Source organism: Necator americanus, chromosome IV (assembly GCF_031761385.1).
Source record: "Necator americanus strain Aroian chromosome IV, whole genome shotgun sequence".
Lineage (NCBI taxonomy): Eukaryota > Metazoa > Nematoda > Chromadorea > Rhabditida > Ancylostomatidae > Necator > Necator americanus.
This window is the reverse complement of record NC_087374.1, coordinates 35,758,977-35,786,016: the sequence shown is the minus strand read 5'-3', so window position 1 is coordinate 35,786,016 and position 27,040 is coordinate 35,758,977. Positions and strand designations below refer to the sequence as shown.

The following is a 27,040-nucleotide window of genomic DNA, read 5'->3' as shown; positions in this document are numbered from 1 at the left end:
CCAACAATCCGGCAATACATTCTCGTGGCCCAGAACTGCGACGGATGTAGATTGAAGAAGTGGAGAACGTAGCCTCGAGACTACTGGTTGTTGAATTTCTTTTTGCGAAGCTAATGCTTCAGTACCCGAAGCAGATAGTAGTCGTCAGGTCAGAGGATTGAGAAGCACGTGGTGTTATAGCACTCCTTCCGGGTTCGACAATCCTTCAACGGTTTAGCTGGCAAAATGAAGACGGACGTTGTCATGAAGTAGAGAGACATGGTCGCTCTGCGCGTTTTGCACATGACATCGGAAAGTTTCTGGAGTTGCCCCATCCCCCTACACCGCGGCTATGTGAACTATTCGCCAGACCTCCTCCTATCAGACTACTACTTGCTTGGAGCCATCTTGCATTCAAAGCAAAAACTGCTCAATTTTTTTTCACAGGCCTCAAATCCAAATCCAAATTAAATCAAATTATGAGCTGTTCTTTGAGTTTCAGCCCATCAGGTTTTGGCCCTAGGGAATAGTAATCATCCCTAAAAGTTGCGAAGCTGTGATAAACACTCATGGTGAACGCATCGACGAATGTATGATTAAGGAACCATGAAATTGTAAAAGATATGCTGTGTAAAAAAAGGAGCAAACTTATATGTACAGTTTGTCGGACGGGTAGACAAACAGTCAAACGGTCAAATTACTGTCTTATATAATGGAATATGTCTGTGTTATTCTTGATAGAGGAAATGAAGCGAGTTTTTATGTGTGGTCGTTTATTCCCTCATCATACAGTTGTCTCATCTTTTGTGCTGCTGTTCATAAACAGATTGAGACGTATTTCTGCGTCTTTGACATATGAATCCGCGTTATCCAACATAGTCTCGTGTTCCAGTAGTGTAGAAGACCCGGTTGAACGATCCACCTCAAAAATTTTGCCGTAAAAACCCTCTAAAGAATAAATGTGTAGAAAAGATTTGAAGCACACCTCGTCCGGCAGTACTGTCACAAAGCTTTTGGGAACAAGCCTTTCCAACGGCTGTTTTTGAGATGCTGACTGGAATACAGACAGTGATTTCAGGTCCATCGTGTCCGACCTTCCAAAGACCTCAGAAGCACTGGTAGATTGTGGGTGAAAAGTGAAGTTTGATATCGATCTAAATCTTCCCATATAGATGTGCGTCATAGATATATGCATGATATGCGTGAATACAGTAGACATACCTACTTTATTACATTCATCAGCGCTATACTCTGACTATATTAAACTGTCTCGAGAAGTTGACTCATACGCACTCATACGTTAAAGGTTTCAAAGTATCACTACAATAATGCACTGTTCTCCAATGAGATGATGAAGAAGGAACAATGTGAGCCGAGGCTGCATCTGCAGAAAAGAGCATCGGCTAATTAAAACGCTAGTTCAAAAAGATCTAGAATTGTATCGGCCTCCAGAAAGTTTGGAAAACAGTAATTTGAAGGAGAAAAAATATTTTGGCATACGAACTCGTTGATTTATTAGTTGTATAGCGAACGTTGAACGACATTGCCGGTTGCCCGTGTTCTATCGCATGAGCAGCGTCGTATGGGCATGTGTTCAGCCAAAGTTGTTTCCTGAGACGTTCTGGACTGCTAGGCGGGATTGTGCGTACTAATGCTCACAATCGTCAACTATCCCTTCATCTATTCGTGAAAACACCAAATATTGTTAATTTCGTGATACGCTGTCTTCACGTAAACCTGATTCATCTCTTCCATCATTCCAGTGTGAACAGTAGCACATTTGTGCCCACTCTGAACAAGTGCTAGAACTCGTACTTCTCTTTTTCATGGTCTGTAAATGTATTGATAGCAATCCCGATGCCCGTATAGGATGCATTGTCGAGCGGGTAATTGCTTCTGCACTTTTCTGAACATTGCTTTGAAGGGACCCATAGATGAGAAACGTCTCCTGAAAACGGAAGTTGAAATAGTGACGATGAAGCTTATACGTGATCACACAAACCTCGATTAGTCCGATAGTGATCAACTACGTCTTGAAAACGACTGGAACTAAGTTTTTCCACTGAGATTTGCTTCAATGGTAATGGTGCACCGAGAACACGGTCACTTCCTGGTTCTTCCAGAGCAGCGCATTCCATTTGATTAGTGAAGTCATTTGATATCCTCTTGTTAGCCGATTTAGTTCCACTGCCACATCGGTCATGCTCACGTACAAGCGCAACGCCAAATCTTCGTATTGAAGGTGAGCGTTTAGGTACCGAAAATGGAGTAGATTAAAAATTTGTCGATGTTAGGCTACGAAGTAGTAGTCAGAAGTATGTATCTAAGTTAGTTTATAAGTAACGATTCTCTCCAAAATGTTTTTGGTTCTCTTTGTTTTGATTTTCCTACAGTTGTAACTTCTATCCATTTATGTTTCCTCTTTGCTAGTCTGGACTAACTTGATTGGAAAATTGAGGGAAAGCAAGGAACCATTGAATGAAGCAAAAAAAAATGAACAAATACATATTGAAACTCCTTTAGCCATGAAGGCAGTGATCAGGAAAACTTCCGATGTTGGCTTCTCGGTAGCCTACGATTAGACCTGGGACGTTATTTTCAAAAATGGAAGCGAAAACGGAGAAACACCACAAATCCAGGGAAAAGTGAGGTCAAGAGCCATAGGCCTCAGTTTACACAAGTCTTTACATCCATATGACCGACGAAATAAAAACGCTTTAAATGAAGACAAAGAGGTTCTTTAGACCGCATGAATGGTGAAATTCGTCTTTTGCCTTCATATGGTCGCTCCTGTAGATTTGAAGAATTACCTCGTCGAGTAAATTAATCTCTTCGATCCCTCAATTTCAAGAAAATGCTTCCAGTTTTCGCCGCAACAGTTGCAAACCACATTCCGGAACCTATTTACTTATGGGCAAATCCAAAATCAGAGGTTATCTAGAGTCTTCAAGTCCAACAGGCAGTCCAAGGAGCAACAGCATAAAAATCAAATATTACGAACTACTGATTGTTACCTCTGATCAAGCAGGCGGCAAATTGGCGTACATTTGATTCTATAGGTACGTTCTATAGGTTGCAGCGACATTTAGCGTCTAACATCACAGAAATCAAAGAAGGTTCACTGCAGTACCGCTCGTAAAGCGTGCAGGGAACTACCAAAGAGTGTCAGAAAAAAGTTGTTATTTCGTATTAAGTTTGTTTTGCACGAGAAATCATTATTACAAATATACTTGTCGTATCTCGTGTAATCCTTCTTTTCAATAGCGAAGATGGATCACTCTGTCTACACAGCAGCTCTAGATCAATATAACGAAACTTCGTCACCTAGGAATTAAGGTGGGAACTTCTAAAATACACTCTGAAACCTTGCTCTGAAACAATGCGGACAGAAAAGAAAAACAGAAAGGACTTACCTCTTTTTTTGTTATGTTTTCCTGAGGTTGCAGGTGATTTTCTGCTTGATATATCTCTTCCATATATGGAGCTGTCGGCATCTTTCGATGTTTGTGCTCATCAAATGATGATGAGGCTTTTGCTACGTCACCAATTGTAGTCGTTCTCGTGAGTCTTTCCGAGACGTTCATAGTTTCTGGCGAACTATGCGGCTGAGTGGCTGGCAATGCTGTGTAGAAAACAGGGAAATTTGATATAGATCATTTTTTTAAAATATGACTAAGGAAGTAGCAAACCAAATATATGTATAAATAATATCTGTATCGAGTTGCTGCACCTGTATTTCCCTATTTTTTAGGACAAATTCCAACAAACTTTCCCCTTAAAGTCTTTTTGTAGTTAGTGCTACGAGAATGTCCCATCAATCTCGACTATAGAGTATCACCACAAGCAGCCACGGTTTGCGTAAAAAGTGTTGTATCGGGATTACGCTTCCCTTTTTCGGTGAAGGGGTGACTTTTTCTCTCCGCAGTGCACGATAAAGCTCTATTGTTCTTGATTTCCGTAGCCTCTACCTCTCTTCGTGTAATAGTTAATCAGTAGGATAACTTAGGGCGGCTGAGGCGCAGTCGGTAAGAGGTTCCGCTGTCTGCACGATCGATCGGAGGTTCGAGTTCGCCTTAGTGCCCAAAAGCCTTTCATTCCCTCGAGGTCGATAATTTTGTACCAGACTTGTCTGGGAGCATAAAAACAATGACTTGATCATCGGCTGCCCGCAAGTCATTGTATGGGGCAACACTCGTTCCAAAACCTCAACGATTACGAATTGCAACGGACCCTACTGGTTCATCCCAAGTGGATTGATACGCCAAAGACTCTATGGTTTCTAACTTGGCATTGGCAGTATCCTTTTTCATAAGTTTTATAGTTAATTCTGCCCCTGCAGCGCCTCTAGAGCTTAGTTCGTTGGGATTCCTGTTCTATTTTTGTGTATTTGTGTACGATTAGCATCCTTCATAATACTAAAAAATCCTATTTTTACTGGAGTTCTTGTGGGCATCTACTCAAAAACTTCAATGACTACATTTCGTAATGATCGGATCTCGCCCTAATCTTCATGCGGCTAGGCATATTTAGTGGTCTTCTAAGATAGATTTTGAGATTCCACTACGCCCACGATTACAATCATAATTATGCACAGTGGCACGAAGAAATCGAGAGAAAATTCAATTCCCAGAATCTAAAATTTTAGAGTTGCCCTAACAACAAAACAAACGATGAAGACTAAGGTAAATTACTTTGCTAAGACTGTACAAACCTATTCGACTACAACTTCACGAAAGAAGAATATGAAAATGTGAAGAGTGTAGAGAACGCTAGCTACAGAAACTACGACATCTGCTTCCTACAGCATATTCTGGACTTTCTATTGTAGGTAACACATTATTCATAGCGTAGTTGCCCTGTTACGTCTACGGATAGAGGCGTAACGAGACGTCGCAATTGTTACTTACTACTGCATCATTACCAATTAATGCTGATCTATTTGTATGTAGTGGAACGAACTAGTGTTACGAGAGAATGATGATTAGGTGTCTAACCTCCCTGAGAACAAAAGTGCTAAATATGGAGAAACCTTTTGAAAAGTTAGCTGCTGACTAAGATGACATCCTTTGCGATCTGACGGTCAGAGAAAAAGAATTGCCATCAATCGACCAATTATGCCGAGAACCACAAAAGGACCAACATGGAAAGTTTGTACGTGGATAACGTGCGGAACGAAACTTTACCTTTTCTCTTCACTTCGGCAATCGACGCATTATTGGGTTGTAGACGCACACTATCAGGCTCCAAGTAAGCTTCTTGATTAATCTGCTCATAAACTGGATCGTACATTCGTTGTGAGGGCAGATATCTATAAACAAAAAAATCCCAACCTCAGCCATGCAGAATCTATACGGAAAAGTTTGGCCCCTTTTCGGAGCTTGTTTTCTACCTCGACACGGCAGTTGGCTGTCTCACAATTCTTACTAGAGGATTAAGAGGACTTTAAATATTACACCATTCGTCGTTTACGCTTCAACAAAGTAATAACGACACGCTCAGAGACAGTTTTGCAAGGTTGCCCGCTAAAGTAGCGTCTTGTGGTAGCGTGTGACTGTTATCGAAACGCGATGTAGTTATACGCGCAACGACACGACAGTGCTTTCCTCAAAATATGCGTACATACATGGCAACAACAGCCTTGCGCTTCTCGCTATGCCCGCTAGGCATTATTATCGTGTTATGACAATGCTTTTCATTTGTTCCATGGCATCAGTTATATACTCTGAAAGCATGTTACGACCATAACCGAAAAACTTCCGTTCTTTTTATTTCTTTGTCCTGTATAGTCAGTTCTGACCTATATTGGGTCATCCTGAAATGCAATGAAATCACCTTCTATTTGATAAAAGCATTTCACTACACAACAAGTTGTACTGGGCCAACCTTGCTTTCCTGCGACTGCGACTGTTTTTTCCAAGGCAAGCTTTAATCTTGTGGTCAGAGATCTCTTCGGAGTTATGCTAGCTGTTATTTCACGAATTTAAGTGTTAGTTAAAGCATGCCAAAGTTCCTTTAAATGCATCTGTTGATTTTTCTTCTTGAATTTCATTGCTTGATTGCGTAGGTTTCCTGTGAAGAAGGGTAGCCTACCTTCCGCCTGTGAAACAGGAAACGTTCTCAGAGGTATTGTCGCAGGGTAGATATTCATAGGTAATATCATTGTCATCGATGTCCAAACATTTCCTTGATTGCTGTTGCATTTTTAAAGCAGGTTTCAACTTAGCACCCGCACGATAAGAGGGAGCACTGGCCGGATTTCCAGTGCTTTGCGATTGATTTGGTTCTAACGTGCTCAGGGAACCTAAATATGGAATTTTATGGTTATGCGATTAGGAGGGGCGGAACTGACCTGTGCGTGTTGTTTCAGTGATGTTGCTATTCGAGGAGAAGAGATCATGGATAGAACGACCAACTAATTTCTTCTGAACCGCAGCCTTCTGTTTCTTAGAGTAGTAGGGCACAGACGCTGTTCTTTTGAAGGTCTGTTTAATGAAAGCGGAGGATAAATACTGAAGTATGTGAAAGTGGAATGCAGAAGGCTCACATCGTTTTCTTTTCGTTGCTGCTGCTCTTTTTCATTTATTGTACGCTGTCGCTCCCAGTGGCGAAGAGATCTTGGGTCAACACAATAAACCGCCTGTGAGTGATGTATTTTTTATTTTTAATAAAGATAGAAGGTGTACAAGATAAAAAACAATTGCAATTTTTTTATTGCATCCGCAGAAAATTGACATCAAATTGAACAACTGACAAAAATAATATGAAGAAAATTGTTGCACTGACAAAAGTCGAAGGTCTTGTCAATGCAACAACATTCTGAATATTATAATTTTGCAATTTAAACTAAAATCTGTGCCAAACGAAGCTGTCGTTGAGTGCATAATGTGTTCACCAAATAAGACTCCTAATATACTAATAACCCTTAATAATACACTTCATATAATGTGTACAGTGGAGAATTCAACCGATTTTAAAACGTTTGTTATAATGAAGCGCAATGAATCTTATCATGTTTGTGTTGATATTGCAAAAGAACATATAGTAAAGCACAAAGCATGTATAGCATCTCAGAAATACGATTGGCATTCTTAATTGCACACAATTAAAGATAGCAATCGGGAGAATTACTGAGGTTAGGATTTCTCCGAGAGTAGGGAGGGGCTGGACGTAGTTCACAATTATTACAAGAAAAGGTTCAACACATTCACGAATTTAAGCAAAGCAGAGCAAACAAAACCATAACTCCACAAGCCTCCCTAAAGCAAGTTAAGCAAGTTACCAACTATATAGCGAAAGATACTAATCCCCTAGCACGATCAATGTCTCCTTTTGTGAGAGCGCGGAGATAGTTGCGTTGCCCATCAGTGCTCCTCACATGTATTTCAAAATCCTAGATTTGAGGAAAGGATGTTCAACTTTTTCGCTTTTTTTTGGCGTTCGCGTGATACATAGTTATCTCCTTTAATCTTCTGGTGGAGAATTTCGAACCTCAAGAATTTTGCCCAATGTTTCTTTTAACATGGCAGCGAGTGTGAGGTTCCTAATTCTAATGAGGTAAGATTCGCAGCTGTTTCTCGAGCAGAATGAAACTTTTAGGTCGTATAATTAATTGCATAAGAGACACTTTGAGAGACGTTCTTACTGGGGAAATATCTTGATTATTATTTTGCTTGTATTAGTCCATTCCGTGATGGTTTTATTCTTTTTGTGCTGAACTCACCGAAAAAGATCGTCTGAATGGCTCTAAAGAACTTCCTCTTGACAGCAGTTGGGAGTCATCACCACCCGTAACTACCTGAAAATCATGCGTAGTTTTTGGAGTTTTCCATAATCGAGTGAGAATAATTAGCGAATTTTTGGAAACTGCTAAAATTGACAAACGTTGTAATTTACCGAATTGACTCAGAAGACTTAAGCTTAAGCCTAATTCAATTGGAAGACACGTACAGAACGAACAACACATATTCATTGGCCGCAGAATTTCCCAAAACAGTGTTTGAAGTAACAGTCGGTATTCCAGTAAATGGGATAACGCTTTAGACGCCAAATGAAATGTGATTCATTGCTTTTTTTACCATTATATGTATATGATTGGTAATACTACACTTTTATTCTATGGATGAGTTTAACGACTGGTGAAAAACTGCCCTGTGTCTCCTTCAGCTGTTTCTATTATATCTTTAACCAGGCACTTTCCACTTCATGTCTTTTCTAACTCTTCCAAACTATTCTCCATGGGCTTTCAGGGGCAAGCCTGGATTCTTCACGATAAAATGGTGGGTAGTGTACTGGACAGATGTGGAGTGATATTTACTAGTTTTAAGTGGGGAGCGGTCAAGAGGTACTCGCATGATAAACCGCCGCATATTTATGAGGCTAATGGGCTAATGGGCGTGGAGAATTGCACCCCACAACTTCTTACAGCGTCACAATAGCCACTGTAGCATGGTCGCTGTTCTTGTGCTACGCCTTGCTGACGCCCCGCCAACACCATCTTCCCCGCCCATTTTACGTCTCCCTCTCCTACGATGCAGTTTTTTTTTGCCGTCCCGCAACTCTTACGATGCGATTTATGAATTGAACAGAAAAGGAAAGTGTTTGGCGACAAAAGTTGTTTGAAACCACAAATTAAGTAGAGTTGTTTAAGAAGTTCACACAGGTGAAATATTTAGAAATGTAAGTGAAAGTAGAAAAGTAAGTGAAAGTGTTTATTATTATTTGTTGGTTATTACTTGTTCTGAATTGTGAGTTAAAAACCACCCATTCACATCTGAAAATACAAGGGATGCTTTAAAAAATATCCCACTGTTCGGTGCCTGCCGTATTTCTTTACTTTTTCCGCTTTCTGGGCATTCCTTTTTGCATATCTAGCTAAGTGAAACGGGGATCCTACGCCTGGAGAGGCGCGACTAATGCCTCCTAGGGTCTCATGGAACATGAGGGGGTACCTCGCGGATACAGACAACTCTGTTCGCCAGTAATACATCCAACATGTTGTATTGATTTTATGCAGAGAATAGAAAGAAACGAAGCGATAAGAAGGTAAAATGTAGAAAGGAGTCCAAAGAATGTATACAAGGTAATAGGGACATAAAGTTGCTGTCCATACAGTTTAATTGTTAGACTGGAGGTTGAACATTGAACTCGTTGAAAGACATTGTGACGAATACACTTTTGCGCCGCTTTATACAGAACAGAGAGGGCGTGAAATGTGTGAAATTATGGGATGTGTGAATACATATGCATGTTAGCATTTTTCTGCAGCATGTTTTTGTTATAATACTAATCTGTGTGGAGTTTCTCAAATGAGATCAATGAATATCATGCGTATTACTTTTGCCACTCAGCATGTCACTCTTTGGTTTGATCCTAATGATGACTTACTCTTAGTCGGCGGGCGGCTGTTACGGCCTAACGCGGCTACCCGCATCTTCGCCGGGGTGTGTCGTCATTGAATATATCCGATCCCGTCCTGTTCGATTTTCAGCTAGAATTCGCATGGAATCTACCCATTCTTCGCTATTCCGCAAGCGGCGGAATTTTACGTCTCGACTGAACTGCCTGTTAACGCCAAGTGTCCTCAGATCTTCCTTCACCACCTTCGTCCAAAACGTTCTTTTGCGACCAGGGGACCTTTCCCAATTATTATCTGGAAGCATCTTCAAAACAACTTGAGCAAAATGATGAGACGGTCTCCTCATAATGTAACCAAAGAAGCGAAGACGATCTTTCGAGACTACTTCAGAAGGCTGGGCAAAATGTTGACGTTTTCCACGTGAAATCCGCCGGTACACCATGTCCACTTCCGAGCAAAATTCTTCGTTAAAGCACACCATTGGCCAAAAGTTGCCTAGGTGTCCTCTAAACACATTTCTCTTCATGCAGTCAAGCTTTTCCGTCAGCGCCGACGGCGCTGCCCAAGTCTCCGATCCCGAAATTATGATAAGGTGAATTGCAGATGAGTAGACTCGCAACTTGACTCAATTTGTGATGGGGGTCAACCACACCCACTTGGTTAATAAGTTGAATGCCGAATTAGCTCTAATGCATCCTTGCTTAATATCTCTCGTTTTTCAGCATACAGCCCAAATGACAGAACTCATCCACGAATTGGATAATTGGAATTGGATAGGTTGTCCGTCCACCCTAATGATGTTCTAGAGGGGACCTACATCTGCTTGTATTTATCAGGGCGGAGTCGCAGTTAGGCTGCTGCTAATTTCGATAAAAGGTCAACAACGTGTTGCATCTTGGCGCTTCCAGAATCGAATATTACTACATCGTTGGCGTACTCGGAATCCACCAAGGGACGTGCAGAAGTTGCTCAAATAACATTGGGGGACACTGCTCAACTGTTCTTCGCATTATGTCATCAACGGCAAAGTTTAACAGAAAGGGTCCCGCCGCGACCCCTTGTCTCACTCTAGTTTCCAATTCGAACGCTGTAGTACATCCAGCTGGTGTTGGGACAGCAGCAGTTGTTCTTCTACTCATGCCGTTTATTAGGCGTACGAATTTTCCTGGAACTCCATCGGCGGGAAGCGCATTAAGAAGACGGCCTAGGTGAGCAGAGTCGAAAGCGGCTCCAAAGTCCAAAAAAAGCTAACTGTAGGTTTAGAATACTGCTGCCACACTTCACTCACTTTCCCTACAATAAAGACCTGATCAATCGCCGCTCGACCAGGGCGAAATCCGGGTTGCTTGTCATGGGTGGTTTCTTCGCGAGGTAGGAATAGTCGAAAAAGGGTGGTCTGCTTCATGTGCACATTACACGCAGCAGTGATATTCCTCGGTAATTCCGTAACAGATGGTTTTCTGTGGAGAGGAACTATAATAGCGTGTCTCTACAAGTCAGGAATCCTTTTGTCAATCCAATATATGTATATGTATATGTATATGTATATGTATATATAATATAATATAATATAATATAATACAGTATAATATAATATAATATAATATAATATAATATAATATATTATATTATAAGATAATATAATATAACATAATATTATATTATTATATCTTAAGAGTCCGCTTTCGCTACTCTTTTGGCGTTAATAAGGTTGTCCCCTGCCACCTAAGGTGATGGAGTCGATGATTCCTCTCAAACGCAGATGCAATGATGAGATTCGTCTGCTCGAAAAGGCCTATCAGACTATTTCCGTTGTCCAATGTTTGCTACATGGGATAAAACCATTTTCCGATCACATCGGATTGTTTATCAATTATTGTTTGCTGGCTTGGTAATTTGGATATCAACGTACTAAGTTCATCAAAAAACGCGGCTTGTTGTTGGTCGCCGTAAGTGCGTTAGCACTTACGATCCAGAAGTTGAGTCCTCTGCGATCCCGCACGAAGGCGCATCTTGACGACGTTAATCTAAACTCCTCCACCAGGTTGTTATAATAGTTCACAGCTATTGCACAACCTCCTACTTTCCTTTCATCAGCATCGCTGCAGCAGACGGTGTAATTGTCGATACTGATGAGAGGGAGATCGGTGATGCGTGTTTCCTGCAATGCATCAAACGGTGCATGCAAATATGGCAGAAGTCTGGATAAATCGGCTTGTTGGAGTTCACTTGACAACTACGGGCAGTTCAGTGTTATGAGACGGTTGTTTGTTGCCAAAGATTCCACACTCCTTCAGGCAGTTGACCTTTCGGGGTATGGGCTCTGACGTGGTAGTGGACGACAGCACCTTTTTGCAATGCATGGGAAGCTTTTGCCACATAACAGTGCAGGTTATATAGCGCGTGCGTGCCCAACACGTATACTCAAGTGCCTGATTGCGTTTAGTAAAAGCAAGGGCACCACCTGCAGGTAACAATCAGGCTTGTATACGCGGCCCCCGATCCTAATGATATATCTTCTAATCGGATAGAAAGATTTACTTCTCCTTAATTCCCGATAATATGCGCTCAGTTTACCATATTCATATTCGTATAACACAATTGTTGCGTGAACTCGTTTTCCACTTCTCTCTTTTCCAAATTTTGCCGCCCCATCGCGATGCAAGCAGCACACGCGGCATAGGTTCGAGGGTACTTGGGAGGCGGAGTCTAGGTGAGCCAGGGCGGCCGTGGATGATGTTCAGCGGGTGGAGCGGCAGCCGTAATTACGCGGAGGTGCAAGGCCCCGATGGTAGGTCAGCATCGATCAGCCGATTTTCGCGGGTACGTATTGTCCCGCACTCGTTACAAGTCTATCTAAATTTCTGCTCCTGCTGAGTGGGACTGGGATCCAAGAAATGTACTGAACATACCACTTTCTTATCTAACCAAACCAACCTCAATTTTTACCACCTTCGCTCTGGTATTAGTGAAAGATACTGATGTGACGCAACATCCAAGGATTGAAGATAACCAATGCATAATAGTAGTGACAACTTGGCAGTAAAAAGCCCACCCAAGCATTTGCTAAACAAGAAACAAACTTTTGTTGCGGTGTCAGATTGTTGTCAAATGATCGCAGACCTCATAAACAACATATTCATCCTCTTCCTTGATAACCTTATTATCTTGATAATTTGCCCATGCATAGAAAATAGCTATTCCAGTTGTAGATAATATTGCTGAAGAGATAGGGATTGAACTAGAACCCTTGTCGAATCAAGAAAGAGTCACCTGCTAGCGTAACAAGAACAGTTGAAGCACAAATGAATGTCCTATGGCAGAATGCGCACACTGCAAAAAGGAGAGCCGACGCTGAAAACGCCAAAGCGGAGCCGCATCCGGAGAGTGCTGCTATTTTCCACCCTGGAGAATAAAAGAAGTACTTTCCTAACAGAATACCCGATTAAAAAAAACCTGACAGCTTCAATTATTCACTATAGTGATTTTCATACCGTGCTCCTTTTCATATCTTACCTCTTTATAAATATGGTACAATACACATAAAAGCTGATGGTAGAAGTGTTTCGGTTCAAAACACTGTTTGTTAGCAACTTTACCACTACATTAAAAATTTAAGACAAACATTAGCAGCTTATTAATGCTTACTTCATATTTCGAATAACCAGATAATGGTTAGCTAATCCTCAAATACTATAACTAGTAATACCAAATATAAGACTCATGCACATATAGAACTCTTCACCTTTCCCATGATGACCACTGCAGTAGGGACACCGCCTTTATGTTAATCTTTTTCCTTAACGACTGCCAGTGGAGTTTGCCGAAGTGATGATATCACATGAATGTGTGACCACCCGCAAATGATTACCATTAACGTGTTGATTCAATATGAGGGCCGTTGCCTCCTCTTGGAGAGCAAAATGTACTCGAAATACAGCCATGGCAATGTCCTTGGTAATAAACGGCCACATCATGTTAAGCAATGACTGATCACCACGTGAGAGTGAGATCGAGATCTCAAACAGGGACGGAACTAAGTTAGTAATTTACTGCCGACTTTTACTTTTAACTTCATTTCAGCAGTGATCTGCCTCTGTAAAGCACTTTTCAAATTAATGACACTGACATTTAATTGGGATTTTGAGTCCTCGCAAAACAGCCTACTTGAAGCACACCACTGCCATTCGAGATCTTCTCAAATAAACTGATAAACAAGTTACCTAGAAAAAGATGCTGGTAAGCGTCATTCTGTATGCGATTTTCGTCGTGATTGTGGTCGTAGAGATCTTCAGGATCAATATAATAGTCGAATTTATATACACACTGCAGTGGTGGTAAGAAGAAAATGTCGAATGGAGATCCTTGCAAGTCCCGTCTGGAAGCACACAATACTCTTTCACAAAGGCAGGCCCAGCTTAGTGAATAAGTGTTAGATTACACCCGCATAGTGTATGGAATGCGTTAGATTCAAACTTTGCATGTTCGGATGAATCTCAGCAACCATAGTATTACCAAAACATTCTGAAAAAGAATGCAGAAAAGCTCAATGCACTACTTAGACAAGTATGATTGTTCAAAACAAAAAGGGCAAGGAGATTGGAAGAACAACGGATAGGAGAGGACTAGGCAGAAGGTGCACAAAATAACTACATGGCATACAGAAATGCCCTTCTATCCACGAGACTTCATGGTTTGACAAGCTATCTCTTTTGGATTTTCAGCTAATATTTATTCTATTTTACTTTATTTTAAATCTTCAGCGTTGAAAGTGATTTGCCATCAAAAAAAGTGCACACGACAAGGAAGTGAAGGGTTTCAATGAAGAGACCTAGAAAGAAAGGGAATTGTAGAAGCAATCCCGAGAGTATAATAGAGTGCCCACCTGTAAAGTGTTTCATAGTACTCTTTCGTTCGACCATAATCAAATGAGTAGTCCCTTTTGCAGTCTAGCCACAAACCATGATGATGTTCTGTTCTTCCGTTCTGTAATTCTGTAGAAATTAGAGATGACACAGTATGAAAACTCGTAGGCGAATGGAGCGTTGAAAGACAAAGAAAATGCCCTTTTTTAAATTTCTTGCAGCAAAAACTCCAGTTTTTTACTCTGAATCTTCATCTAGGCGGCTATTTAAGGTGATGATGAAGTGAACGACATTTATTTTGCACAGCATATTTGACGAAACTTTTGTGCGATTTTGAAGAAAGTGATATATAGGGACACGAATAATCGCTCGAAAGGCTTGGAATTTTTTCATTTCTCGTAAGTGGTAATAACGGATGTAGCATTCTTGTGAGCGTATCTCATGAAAAAAGTAAACGCGAAGTGGCTTTGTTGGTTTTGTTTTATTGTTTAATCATATGTGAGGAGTCTCTTTGTTCGAGTATGTGTTGTGGTATCTACAAAGCAAATCGACACAGTGTAACAAATTTTGAATACTCTGTTTTTTTTCCTAGTTTCTTTAAGCGCTATGCACTCCGAACATCTTTGACTTGACTGGAACGGCGGCCGCATTTTACGGGTTAACGCTGAATTCCGCATCTTCGCCTTGAACATTTCCGTCTTCTCCGATCTTCAGCTAGAGCTCGCATAGCATCTATACATCCATTGATGTTCCAAAATCTGCAAAACGCTAGGTCTCGGCTAAACTGCCTATCAATGCCAAGCGATCCTCAGATCTTCATTTATATCTTCCATTCGGTACTTTCTTTTGAGGCCAGGAGGTCTTTCACAAGTTGAGCCTAAGAACATCCTTGAAACAACTTAGATAAGACAGTCAAACGGTCTCTTTATAAAGTGACGGAACAAGAGAAGACAACGTCCTGAGGTTACTTCAAAGGACCGAGCAAGATGTTGACGCTTGCCACATGTCATCCGCAGAAACACCATACACACTTCTGCGTGAAGTTCTTTATTATAGCACACCATTCGTGCCGCAGCTTTATTTCCGTGCAGTCACTCTCCTCCATCACAGTTGACGGTGCTGTCTCCCAGTCTCCGATAGGGACATCATGATAGGGTGAATTGCATATGAGTAGACTCGCAGCTTGACTTCGTTGGTGATGGGGTCGATCACATCCACTTGGTTAATAAGCTGAGTGCTTTCCCACATCTTTGCTGAATATCACTCCGCAGCTGTCATCGTTTTCAGCATTCCGTCCAAATAGCAGAACCCATCCATGATTTCGATAGGTTGTCCGTCCACTCTGATTTCCTTTGAGTGTCTTGAGGAAGTCATATCCGCCTGTACTTATCTCAGTCCATAGGCCGCAGCTAATTTCGAAATTTACAAGGTTTACGAGGTTTACCATATGTTGCACCTCAGACATCATTAATGGGACTCGCGTGATTGGGAGGCAAAGTTGAAAAGAAAACCTCTTGTTTACGTCCACTCTCTCTTATAAAGATGAAATACGTCCAGCTAGTGTTCGAATTGCTGCAGTTAAGTATTCACGCTGTTAACTCAGTACACGAGCATTCCTGTAATTCTACTGGCAGGAGAGAAGACTTCTTCGATGAAAAGAGTCCGAAGCGGATGTCGCTTTCAAAACTTCGAAGTCCAAAAAAACTAACTCCAAAGGACTCAGGTAGCGCCGCAACACCTCGATTCCTGACAAAGGCCATCTGGTCAGTTCTCCATCGACAAGGGCAAAACGCGCTTTGTTTATCGCGTGTGGTGCATTGTGCGCAGCTATGATATTCCTCGGTAATTCTATTGGAATCCGTAACGGATAACTTCTTGTGAAGAGGAATTATGATAGTTTATCTCTACGAGTCAGGCATGCTTTCACCAATTCACATGGAACGGATGATCTTTGATATTTCAAGAATCCCAGGAAGAGGGGAAATTTCAGCGTTTCTGCGCTAATTTCATGGTATTCGCCACGTGTTCCATTTCCCATTTTGGGAAACACCTGATCGGAACCTCCGACACGTCAATTGTTCTGATCAGGCTTGTCTCATCGACAACGACTCCGCTGGCAGTGTTGAGGAAGGTGAACACCTCTTCGACTTGTTATAATGCAGCTTTAATATAGTGTAGGCTTTTCTCGGGTTCTTGTTCTCCCATACCTCTCAGACTCCCCCATTCTTGACGTGCATTCGCTCTCACGATCACGTTTCAACTGAGGGCGCAACTTTCCTCTAAGGTGATTGTTCTTGCTGAGGTCACCAGCAGCACAGGCAACAGAATCGCATGTGGATCTTGTCTCCGCAGATGCAAAGGAAAAGTTCTTGAGTGTTGTCAAAAACGGGAGCATTTTCTTTGCAGCGTTATGAATGTGTTGGGTGAAAAAGTTGGCGTCACGCTTTTCTTGGTTCAAAATCCAATGTAGGTCGACGCCCGTTAGTAGAACTTTTTTATGTATTCAGGGTTTTTCAGACCTGCCAAGTCGAGATTAAGTTGGTGTGGAAATCCACGAGACCTTTTGCGGAGCCGCACTTGTAAACCTGGGCGTTCGGAATTGAATGCGACGTCCCAGGCAGATCGTGTAGGCGAAACTTCTAACTGACTGCGCTACACCCACCCTTTCTAAAAGAATAGCAAAGAGTAATTACCTGCCCAGGTCGCAGTTACGAGTAAAATGCTACCAGAATTTCAGAACGTCTACCGAAAGGTTATGCTAGAACTACTCTTTTCTTGCTGATAAAAAGCGACTTCAGAGTTTTACTCAGCGTCAACGATCAAGGACGGTTGGCAAAAAAGCAAAATTAGGAATGACGGACATGCCATGCATTTCCTTTGCTGCTGAAGTAGGCAAGACCATGGTTTGCAGTCGGTCTGCGAGATATAAAAAATGATAAAAGGAAGATCGCCGAAGATCAAATTTCTCAAAAGAAGAAATATAATAATACAATATATATATATTATATCATATGTATAATAAATTCCTTCTGTTGATCGACCTGCTGTTATAAGAGAAATAAAATAAGTGGTAAGAAATATTCTAATCACACCTCCAAATATACGTACTGCCATGACGGACTAATGACGGAGATCAATGAAAGGGTAAATGTTGCGAATGTGACGAAAAAGAATGTGGATAGTGCAGCTCTACGACCACATTTCGATGCGCTCCCATCCGCCATTTAGCATGGTGACATCTAAAAATGCTTGCTCATTTACTTACTATACAGCAAAATTTACAGAAATAAACATAGCAGTTCATATTGGTTATAATTCCGAAGTCCGGAAGCAGTGACATTTTTTCACGCATTGCATTTTTTCGAATGGCATAAAAAGTTGGGTAGAAATGTAAGGTTTAGAAAGAAGCATCAACAACAACTAGAGTTAGCCCTGATACGAAGCAAAATAAAGTAGATGTAATTCCCTCTTCATGCTAAATATGATATTTAACTTTTCGTTCACACATTCAGTCTCATTCTTAGAAAGTTTTCTGTGTTTTAACCTATTGCAACAAAATAGATCGATATTGCGATCCAGGCTATGGCATGATACACATGATAAAGCATGGTTATAGAAATGGACCGTGGCCGTGTTTAGTTCCCTCTACTCATTGAACGTATTGAAAAGCGTGAAAGGCGGCTCAGCTCCTGCGAGGTGCGTTAGAGCCCACCTTTCTTGTACACCGCTTTCACGAACGAATGGTGGATAATCAATGGGTTCTCCTCAGCAACCTATTCAAGAAAAATCAATGAATAGGCTGCTAAGGGGACCGGAACGTGTGCTTGTAGAGGAACGTTCTAACGTACCTCGTAATGATCAAAGTGGTTACCACGCCGTTTCCCACGACGATCAGGAAGAGCTGGGCAGAACTATCCCTGATCCCGCGACAATCTACAACCCTATCTCTAGCTTCTCCCGCGGATTTTCTAACCAAGTCAGATTCGTCATATCTTGCCTTTAACAAGCTGCTAGGGAAACCGGAGCGTGTACAGTGGTGGCACGTTCTAACGTAGAAGCTAAGGCGATTCTCATGCTGTTTTTCTCAGGGCGATTAGAGAGAAATGAACGTGGTCACCATCATACTTGTAGTCTGCTATTCAAACTGCATACTATTCCACACTGACCTAAACATCGTCACTTTCGTTACATGCTGTCTTCAAGACACAGCTCCTAAATTCAGAAAAGGTGCTGTTAGTTTCAACTTGCCATGTTTTGCGTTGCAGCCTCACAACTAATTAAATTTACCGACGACATGCTTCTTACAATTGCCTCAAATAACAAACTGATCACGGAAGGAATGAGGGGGAATGCAAATGATTAAGAATGTACTTCGAATATATCACAAAAGTATTCTTGCAAGAATTTGAAACATCTTCTGGAGATGATTCAGAAATTGCAAGTCCTGAAGAAGGAAAAAAAAGACTCTCAAATTTGCATTATTGAGGCTGAGAAAGAAACAATTAAGAGCAATCAATCATATATACATAGCTACTAGAAATAAGCGGTGAAAGAGAAGTAAAATGAAAGCAATTAAATAGCTATATTATTGTATAGCTGATTTTTGCTGTCAAAGAAAGTCAAGAATCCTTTGAATAGCAATTGATTACGGATCTTTTTACGTGGCACCAGCGCGTATGTGGTTGGCACTGAATGATTCGAACAACAAGGAACAACGTTTTCAGGGTCGTTGCTATTCGAATCAATGCAGTCACTTAACTGATTCTGCAGCTGTCGGTTCGTTTGGGTGTTGGTGTATGAGGGTGGTGTGTTCGAATTTGCAAAGACCTTAGGAATCTGGATCATGATTCGGACTTCGCCTCAGCAAGGATGAGCGCGATGACGGTGAACGCTTATGAAATAGGTCAAACGAATTGAGGGCCTCATGGATGACTCACCATCTTCTTGTTCTGACAAGAAGAATAGTTCACTGTTTAGGCGTGAAGGAACTCCAATCGATTGCAACAATTGGAATCCAACACTGTTAGATCAGTATTCATCAACTAGTCTGAATGTCCGACTGAAACCGGACTCCAGACTTTTTGGGATGTTCGCTTCGCTCGCATTCACCGATCAATAAAAGTCGATATTAGTGAGATTTGCTGCAAAATTAGAAATTCCAACAACACTTCGTTTTCATCATAAATTTAGGCATAAACGAAATAATTCATAGTTTTCTTTCTAGACGCGTCAGTTCTACATTTGGAGAACATTCAAATTTGATTTTTAACTTATATTCCTTCGATGCCGCAACAATTTGGAAAAATTGTTCGAATAATGAATTTTCCTCTTTTTTCCCCAACAATTAGTACAGAATGATGTGTTAACATGAAATGAAATGAACGTCATCATCATAGTGATAAAAAATAACGTTCTACATCAGATCATGTAAACTGTTAACTACCATTTAAGGAGCCGTTTGCATGCATGATTCTAATTCCCAAAGAAAGGATGTTACTTACCCAAAGCAAACGTGCAAGGAAGATACATATGGAACTCATGTAGTTGTCACAGTGAGGTTCAGGTCTCATTTACTTCTTCACAAATTCACATAGAGTTATTGCACGGTACTGCAGCATAGCGGTGCACCAATTCGACGCCGTGAGATCTATTCCACCCCACCTTGTGGTTCTCTGGCAATGACGCACCAATTCGACGCCGTGGGACCCGTCCCACCTCATTTTACTTTCTAGCGCCTGTGCAGTTATTTGACGCCGTTGGACTCGTCGCACTGCCTTCTTTCTCAAAAGTCGCTGCACACACTCACACACACACACTCACACACATACACACATAGCGTGATCGTGATGGTCCTTCCGTGGCAGAAAATTCGTCATCGTTCGTCGAAAATTTGTGTACTAAAAATTGCTTCTTGAGTCAGATATCAGTAGTTTTTATAGCAACAAGTAGTGCAATGATATATTGTGAATAATCGACCACTGGTGACATCCGAAATTTAGTGAAGAACTGCCGAACAACTTAATGTAGAAGTTAGAAGAAGGAATTAAGGCCAAGCTGTTTTTTTTCAACTGGCTATGGATTCTAAGGCAGTGAAAAAGTGAAGGCAAAAAATGTTGTAGTTGAAGTTGGTTTGAACAAAGAGCAGTATTGAACAGTATTGAATGGAAAAGTTGCGAGGTTGTCTTCCGTAAGGATAAAACGTGTAAGTTTATAAGCAGTGAATAGGACTAAGGTGACACTACATAGTCTTATTCGTAAAGAAACCTCTAATGTGGAATAATAACCGAAAGATAGCAATCCTCGCCAGGACACAGATTACGAACCTGGTTACATAACGTACACAAGACTAAGATTTCTAAAAAGCTTTTTCAAAATTTCTAATGAAAAGGTTTCAACAAAAAAGAACCTGAACGTACATATATCTACAGTATGGCTACGAACTTGAATATTTGTTTTGGATTTGGATATCGGAGTAAAAAATCGTTAAGGGTCAAAAGACAAATGTGTAGATGTGCTGATTTTGCTTAAAAAAACAAAGACGAATTATTGGAATAAAGTGAACCAGTGCAAAATGGAGCGCTAAGTCTACTTAAAAAACGAGATGGGCCCACGCATGATTGCTTACAACTCTCACTATCATGGTTATGATCGCAGTGTGTAAGTAAGCAAAAAGATCGAATGTATTCGAACAAATGTAGAATTTTTATCTACAAATTTACAAATTTTAGAAATTGAGAAAAAAAAGTACAATTAGTAAAGGTAACTGGTACTGAGATACAGACATGTAATGTGAATGTGTAATTTTTTCTACACTTTTTGAAAACACGATTGAGATCCGTAAATTGTAGTTTTTTTTACTAAATAGGCGGCATCTCATTGATACAACCTATTCGTTTCTACTTCATTCAAACATAAGCAAATAATTTGCGTAAAGCGTATAAATAGGCGTTGGATACTGTTCGTAATGACAAAGAACAAAGTTAAAAAAGCAACTGCGGCTTTTTGGGTTTTTCAAAGTTTTCGGATTAGGATCCGAAACTTCAGAGGCTTTATTAAACAAACACAATGCATTAGAGTCGTTGCAACAACTGGGTTTTTTTCAGTCAGTGACAGTGGTATAGTGGGTTTAGGCTAATAAATTTTTGTTGAGCTTTTTACGGTTCCATCTCCATTCGCTTGCAAATGTTTGGTTAACAGAGGGCAATAGCAATTGGTTACGTGAAGATTGAGGTCAGAGGTGTAGTAACGCTTGATACAGGTGGCAATAGTCGATGCAATGCGCGCGGTGACCTTGGCGTTTATGCGCTGCATTCAATGTTGCGGTAGAGAACAGGTGACATGCCTTGCTCGGACAACAATGTTGCCCAGATAATAAAGCCACTAGGAAAACATTCCGTGTACAAATAATTAACGGCTTACAAAACTTGGCAATTTCACAGGTGTTGCTTTCTGAGCTCCACAGTGTCGGTCAGTTCGCAACTAAGATTACTGTGAATAAATGTTGTCTTCCATCCATACCTCTTTTTGAAATTTCTCCATTGTATTGTCAAGGATTCCAGAATTTAAATTTTCTAAGAAAACCAAGTTTGATTTTTTCTTCGAATGTGGAACATGTTATCTGATGTAATCTTTCTATTATTGCAATGAATATCCTAATTTATAAAATGTTTCTTCTTGTGGCTACTTACTTCTATAATCCATTATTTTCGTTCGCATCTAATCGCCACGATAAATAATTCATTCAACCAACTGCAACTGAAATGATGTTTACTCGTTGAGACCCCCTCCCTCCTAATATAAGGCCAGGCTGCGACGCCCTAGTCCTTCGAAATTTTCTCTAATCGTCCTTGACGCGCAGCCGATAATGGCCAGATTCAAACGTTGATCGCCACTCTGTCATCTTGTAATGCTGGAATACGGAAAACGTGTGACCAGAGGAGAGGCTTACTTCCTCTAAGAATTATAAATCTTCCTCGTATAACTTCACGACCGGGGACAAGAAATTTTGCCTAAAACTCTTCCATACGTTATGCCGTTAAAAAGGAGAGCAAAGAGAGGTCCAGTGATTTTAGTAAGGAAACGAATGCTGTTTTTCTCCCGAACTTTGCTGATAAATAAGAACAGAGTCAATAAGTATAAGCAATGTCAATAAGTACAGGCTCAATAAATCATTAACACGAATACAAGCGATCGCAGAAGCGACGAAGGTTATTTGCAGGGTCGAATAAAACAACATAATCAATAACAAGCAAAACTATTTACGCGAGACGTGGAGCTGATTTTACCGACGAACATTGACCCTAAATAGGAATGAGTATAGGACTGCTGCGCATTTTGGTAAGTCGAAATAAACGCTTACAAATAGGTGCTTAAAAAACCAGGAAAAGGTATTAACCCTTTAACGACAGCGCGGCTCAACGGTGAGCCGAGCTTTTTTGGTCGCGTGGGACAATGCGGCCCAACTTTGAGCCACGCGGTTCTCAACGGTTATTTTCCGTGACTTCCCAATTTTCTCAGAGTTTTTTTGTACTTAGTTGGTTTATTATCTCCGAATAATATCACACACAATATGGGCAAGGAAAAAGGTTCCTATCTTTTGGAAACAAGTAACAAATTCAAGCGTTAATTGCAAATCACTTGTGATTCTTTAGAAACACTCTATGCAAAATTGGGTTTTTCATTCAATACAAATAATCCAACTAAGTTTTTGATCTCAGCGGCATATGTGTTACTAAATTTAGGATACTTTTCCTTGCTCTGCTTACTCTTTTCTTCGACAATTACTGACAACATTTCCTTGTCCAAATATAACTTGTAAAAATCTATTGGTCTGTGACAGCTACATGACTGGTTATGTGGACCAAATTGCTGTGAAAATTTCCAGTCATTATGAGTTTCTGCTTCGCTGCTAAAACTCAATTAACTGTATTTAAACAGAATGAATGAGAGTAAAAAAAGTCTTATAACAATGCGATTAACAGCAAATACAAGATAAATTATGTGAAAACGCAAAAATTTCCACACTGCAAAAAGTGGTAACCGTGGGACAGCGCAGCTCAATGTTGAGTCGCGGTTGTACGGTATCCTAAAACGTGTTGACTCAATGCCCACGCAAAAACGTGCACTGTCGTCAATGGGTTGAAGGCATCGCCCCACGAATCTGAGGTGGTGCAGATTTCAGGTGGAGTATTCTTATAAGGGGTAGTAGATTATGGAGAGGAGGGTGATTCCGTTCCGTTCTTCCTAATTACCGTAAAAAACGGTCCGGAAGATGCGGCGCCGCACAAGGCTGGCGCGCTCCAGTCGAACTCCTTGTAGAAAAACGTGCGCCAGAACGACCGAAGCCATATCTTCCGGGCTTTTTTACGGCAGTTAGGAAGAAATGGACGGAATCACCCTCCTCTTCGTAGTCTCCCACCCCGTATACGAATACTCCACCTGAAATCCGTACCACCTTAGATTCGTGGGGTGATGCCTTTAAAGACTACACAAAGAGTTGCAAGTGAGCAGCTTGTACGCCTGGATCATGAGAGAAATAGAGAATTTGTCCAGGTCGCCGAGAAAGAGAAGAACACCGTCTATGATACTACAGAAAGACTGCTACCCGAAAAAACGTTAAAGACGTTAAAGGTGTTGGCAGAGTTGTTCATATCGTCACAATGAGCATCGACTCTTTAAAACATTTTCTAATGTCGGAATTTACGGCCAAGAAAATGTGAATAAATACTGACAATTTTCATTGGTTTGATTCAGGAACATAGTTGAGAGGGTGTCCTACCATATCAAATCGAAAACATATTCAATTTGCAAAGGTTGGCCTGACCCGCTCTTGCAACAAAATTGTTGACTGCGTCGTGCCAACGTCTTGCCGAGAATTGTTTTTGATTTCCAGAGGAGAGGAGAAGGCTGTAAAGTCATGAAGCAAATCTCTGAGATTATTATCAACTGGGACTTTTTCCGCTTCCGCTGGAATGAGAAAGGCCTTAGACGTGAAAGCCAATAAGAGATGTGTCTCCGGAACCTCCTGAGCTGATAAATGGACCCAAAACCGAAACATTCACGAGCATCTATGAATTCAAATTGTTGAGCCGTCGTTTAAAAACTCTCCAAGTGATAAAAAAGAGACTCCTCAAAAAGATAATAGCGGCTATTGATGCTGAGGTCGCAAAACATTCCGTTCAGACTTCAGCAATAATAAGACAAAAGTGACCATTCAACAGAACACCCACATGATCGAAAGTAGAAGTAAAAAAAGTCACTGATGATTTCTATTCTGGTCACTTTAGCAGCAAAGCTCATCCCGAAACATCTGAGGGAAGATGGACATTACATTTCTTCTCCGAAAGATCATTTATAAACACTTTGTGAGACAGACATGTGGACAGACAGGGCTTCGAAGAGTACTTAGCATAAGTGACTATAAGCGTCACATTAAAGGCATCACCCCACGAATCTGAGGTGGTGCAGATTTCAGGTGGAGTATTCGTATACGGGATGGGAGACTACGGAGAGGGAGGTGATTCCGTCCATTTCTTCCTAATTGCCGTAAAAAACGGCCCGGAAGATACGGCTTCATTCGTTTTGGCGCACCATTTTGTACAGGAGGTTCGATTGGAGCGCGCCAGTCTTGTGCGGCGCCGCATCTTCCGGGCCGTTTTTTACGGCAATTAGCAAGAAATGGACGGAATCACCTCCACCTCCGTAGTCTCCCATCCCGTATACGAATACTCCACCTGAAATCTGCACCACCTCAGATTCGTGGGGTGATGCCTTTAAAGATGATTTCTACGGTCTTCGTTTCGCAACCCTTCGCTCTTTGCAAGAGACCTATCAAAGCTTAGCTCTAGAAATGGTAGTTGATTTTTTAGACAATGATTACAATTATATTAATAAAAATTGACGATTACCTGTCCGCTTCAACAGAATAGAGCAGTAAGATAGCGCAGTATAAACCAGTTTTTCATCTGCCTTTCCAATGCTAATACCCTAGATGCTACTGAAGATAATACAAGTCCCTAACTTGAGTTATCACAGCCTTTTTCGGCGGTTTGCTTGCTGCTCGGTATTTCCTCGTAAAAGTAAAACTTATATCGCTCCAGCCGAATACAGAGGTTGAGTGTACAACTAAAACTAACTGTAACTTAAATCAAGATTTGGGCATCAGAGTATCTCACGCTTGAGTGATTAAACACAAGTTTGCGATGTGTGCTTCGGAAAAGTAGCAAGCTCTTCCTTTCCTTTTCAAACAATATATCGCAAAAATTGAGACAGTCGAAAACTCTGCATGAAATGATTATACCACTGCAAAATCTATTGAAGAGAAATACAACATTTTTTCTCCCTGATGATCTTAGGAGTCCACTATACGATAAATATTTATGGTAGAACGTCAAATGCGCCAAAAATCGTTCAAGTTTTTGAAGAACTGAAAGTCATCGAAATAAAATAAAAAATTTATGACCTTGTTCAGTAACTTCAATGATTTGATTGTGAAGTTGTTGGTTAACAAGCACTTCTTCTTACATCAGTACTTACGGAAAAAAAACAATATTGCCAGCGATCAGGAAAAACAATCTGAAAATGTTAGAAATAAATGATAATTGATGAATAAATGAAAATTAAAGTTGGGCAAGAAATTACCGACAAGTCATCAGTTTAACAAACTTCAAATTGTAGCGTTTATTATGCCCTTAATTATAAAAACTAACAATCACACTATCAAATGCCGATATACCAACACATGACATATTAGATACCATATCATATAATCATGTAAAATGAGACAACGTAGGCGTACATACAACTGGCAAGTTGCGGCAGAGAAAGTGAATATATTACATATGTTTATATATGCATATGTATAATTACGTATTGCTACAAGAAGGTCACGCACACAAATAAAACACTGAGGTGTATAGAATTAGAATGTATTAGGAAAAGAAAACAGCGAGAATCTGGAATAAGCTATCTGAAGAGGTGACTTAACTAATTTTCGGTTTTCGGAAACCACATACCACAGAACTCAACACATTTGGGATATACACAATCTTGACTTTTCAGGTAGCCAACATGTTCTGAGAAATTAAGGCTGAGTGGGTTAGAAAATACAACTACAGGCATGCAACTATGTAGAACATCTGTAATGGAAACATGTTAGTGTTAGAACATATTAGTGAGAGGCAGCATCAGTCTACGTCATTCCCAGTTTTGAAGTAACTCTATGCCTGTCTTGTCCTGTGTAAAACTTTGAAATCGCAGGAGTATTAATGATTAATTATTTATGATTGGGCGGATAAATCACGAATCGTGCTGCAATTTGTAGCTGTTTCGGTACAATTTGAAAAAAAAAAACACATAGTCAGATTTGGGAAGACACAAAAATTTCAAATTCATGCATCCAGTTTGTAATATTCTCTTAAAAGTGAAGTGTATTTTAGAATACGCTGCCAAGGTCCATCAAATTTCTTCTCAGGGGGACGAATTCAGTCCGCTGCCCGATTTCCTTAAACAGGCCGTTGGTGGACGATGCGTAACTGTTCAAATCTAGCTCAAAAAACATCAAATTTTTTCATTTATTGGTAGCTACTTCATCGTTGAGATAATAAGTTGAGTAACGGGTGGAAATCACGTGGCCTTAGGCAAAATAACGGGAGTAACCGTAATGGAAAAGATCAGAAAAACAACAAAATGAAGCGTCTGTGGCTGTAGTGGAGACAAGAGTGCACTGTAGTACAGTACTGTAGCAAAGAAAAGAAAAAAAAAGGAAACCACTGAAGGATGCGTGAAGCTTGGCAGTGAAAGCACACATGAAAAAGAGAGCACACATGAATTGTGCTATCGC

General features: G+C 40.7%; 2 protein-coding genes across 4 annotated transcripts; both read right to left on the bottom strand.

Moving 5' to 3' along the window:
- Positions 1–763: 763 nt before the first annotated feature.
- Positions 764–17,423, bottom strand: RB195_003756 (uncharacterized protein; the record flags this gene model as incomplete). 3 transcript variants are annotated; one of them, XM_064201542.1, is made up of 16 exons in its annotated part: positions 764–901; positions 965–1,133; positions 1,795–1,927; positions 1,982–2,144; positions 3,393–3,601; positions 5,163–5,287; positions 6,070–6,280; positions 6,329–6,461; positions 6,524–6,616; positions 7,700–7,774; positions 12,272–12,400; positions 12,458–12,555; positions 12,608–12,739; positions 13,558–13,712; positions 14,220–14,320; positions 17,292–17,423. In XM_064201542.1, 16 exons carry the CDS (start codon positions 17,421–17,423, stop codon positions 764–766), a joined length of 2,196 nt encoding a protein of 731 aa, XP_064057422.1. The 3 variants fall into 3 exon arrangements, with proteins under 3 accessions (XP_064057422.1, XP_064057424.1, XP_013293951.2); XM_013438497.2 differs by lacking the exons at positions 764–901; positions 965–1,133 and adding an exon at positions 2,421–2,551 and having other exon boundaries at positions 1,782–1,927; positions 1,982–2,208; XM_064201541.1 differs by lacking the exons at positions 1,795–1,927; positions 1,982–2,144; positions 3,393–3,601; ... (9 more) ...; positions 14,220–14,320; positions 17,292–17,423 and adding exons at positions 1,273–1,363; positions 1,484–1,523.
- Positions 9,384–9,815, bottom strand: RB195_003757 (uncharacterized protein; the record flags this gene model as incomplete). Its single annotated transcript, XM_064201543.1, has 1 exon — positions 9,384–9,815. One exon carries the CDS (start codon positions 9,813–9,815, stop codon positions 9,384–9,386), a length of 432 nt encoding a protein of 143 aa, XP_064057423.1.
- Positions 17,424–27,040: the final 9,617 nt, after the last annotated feature.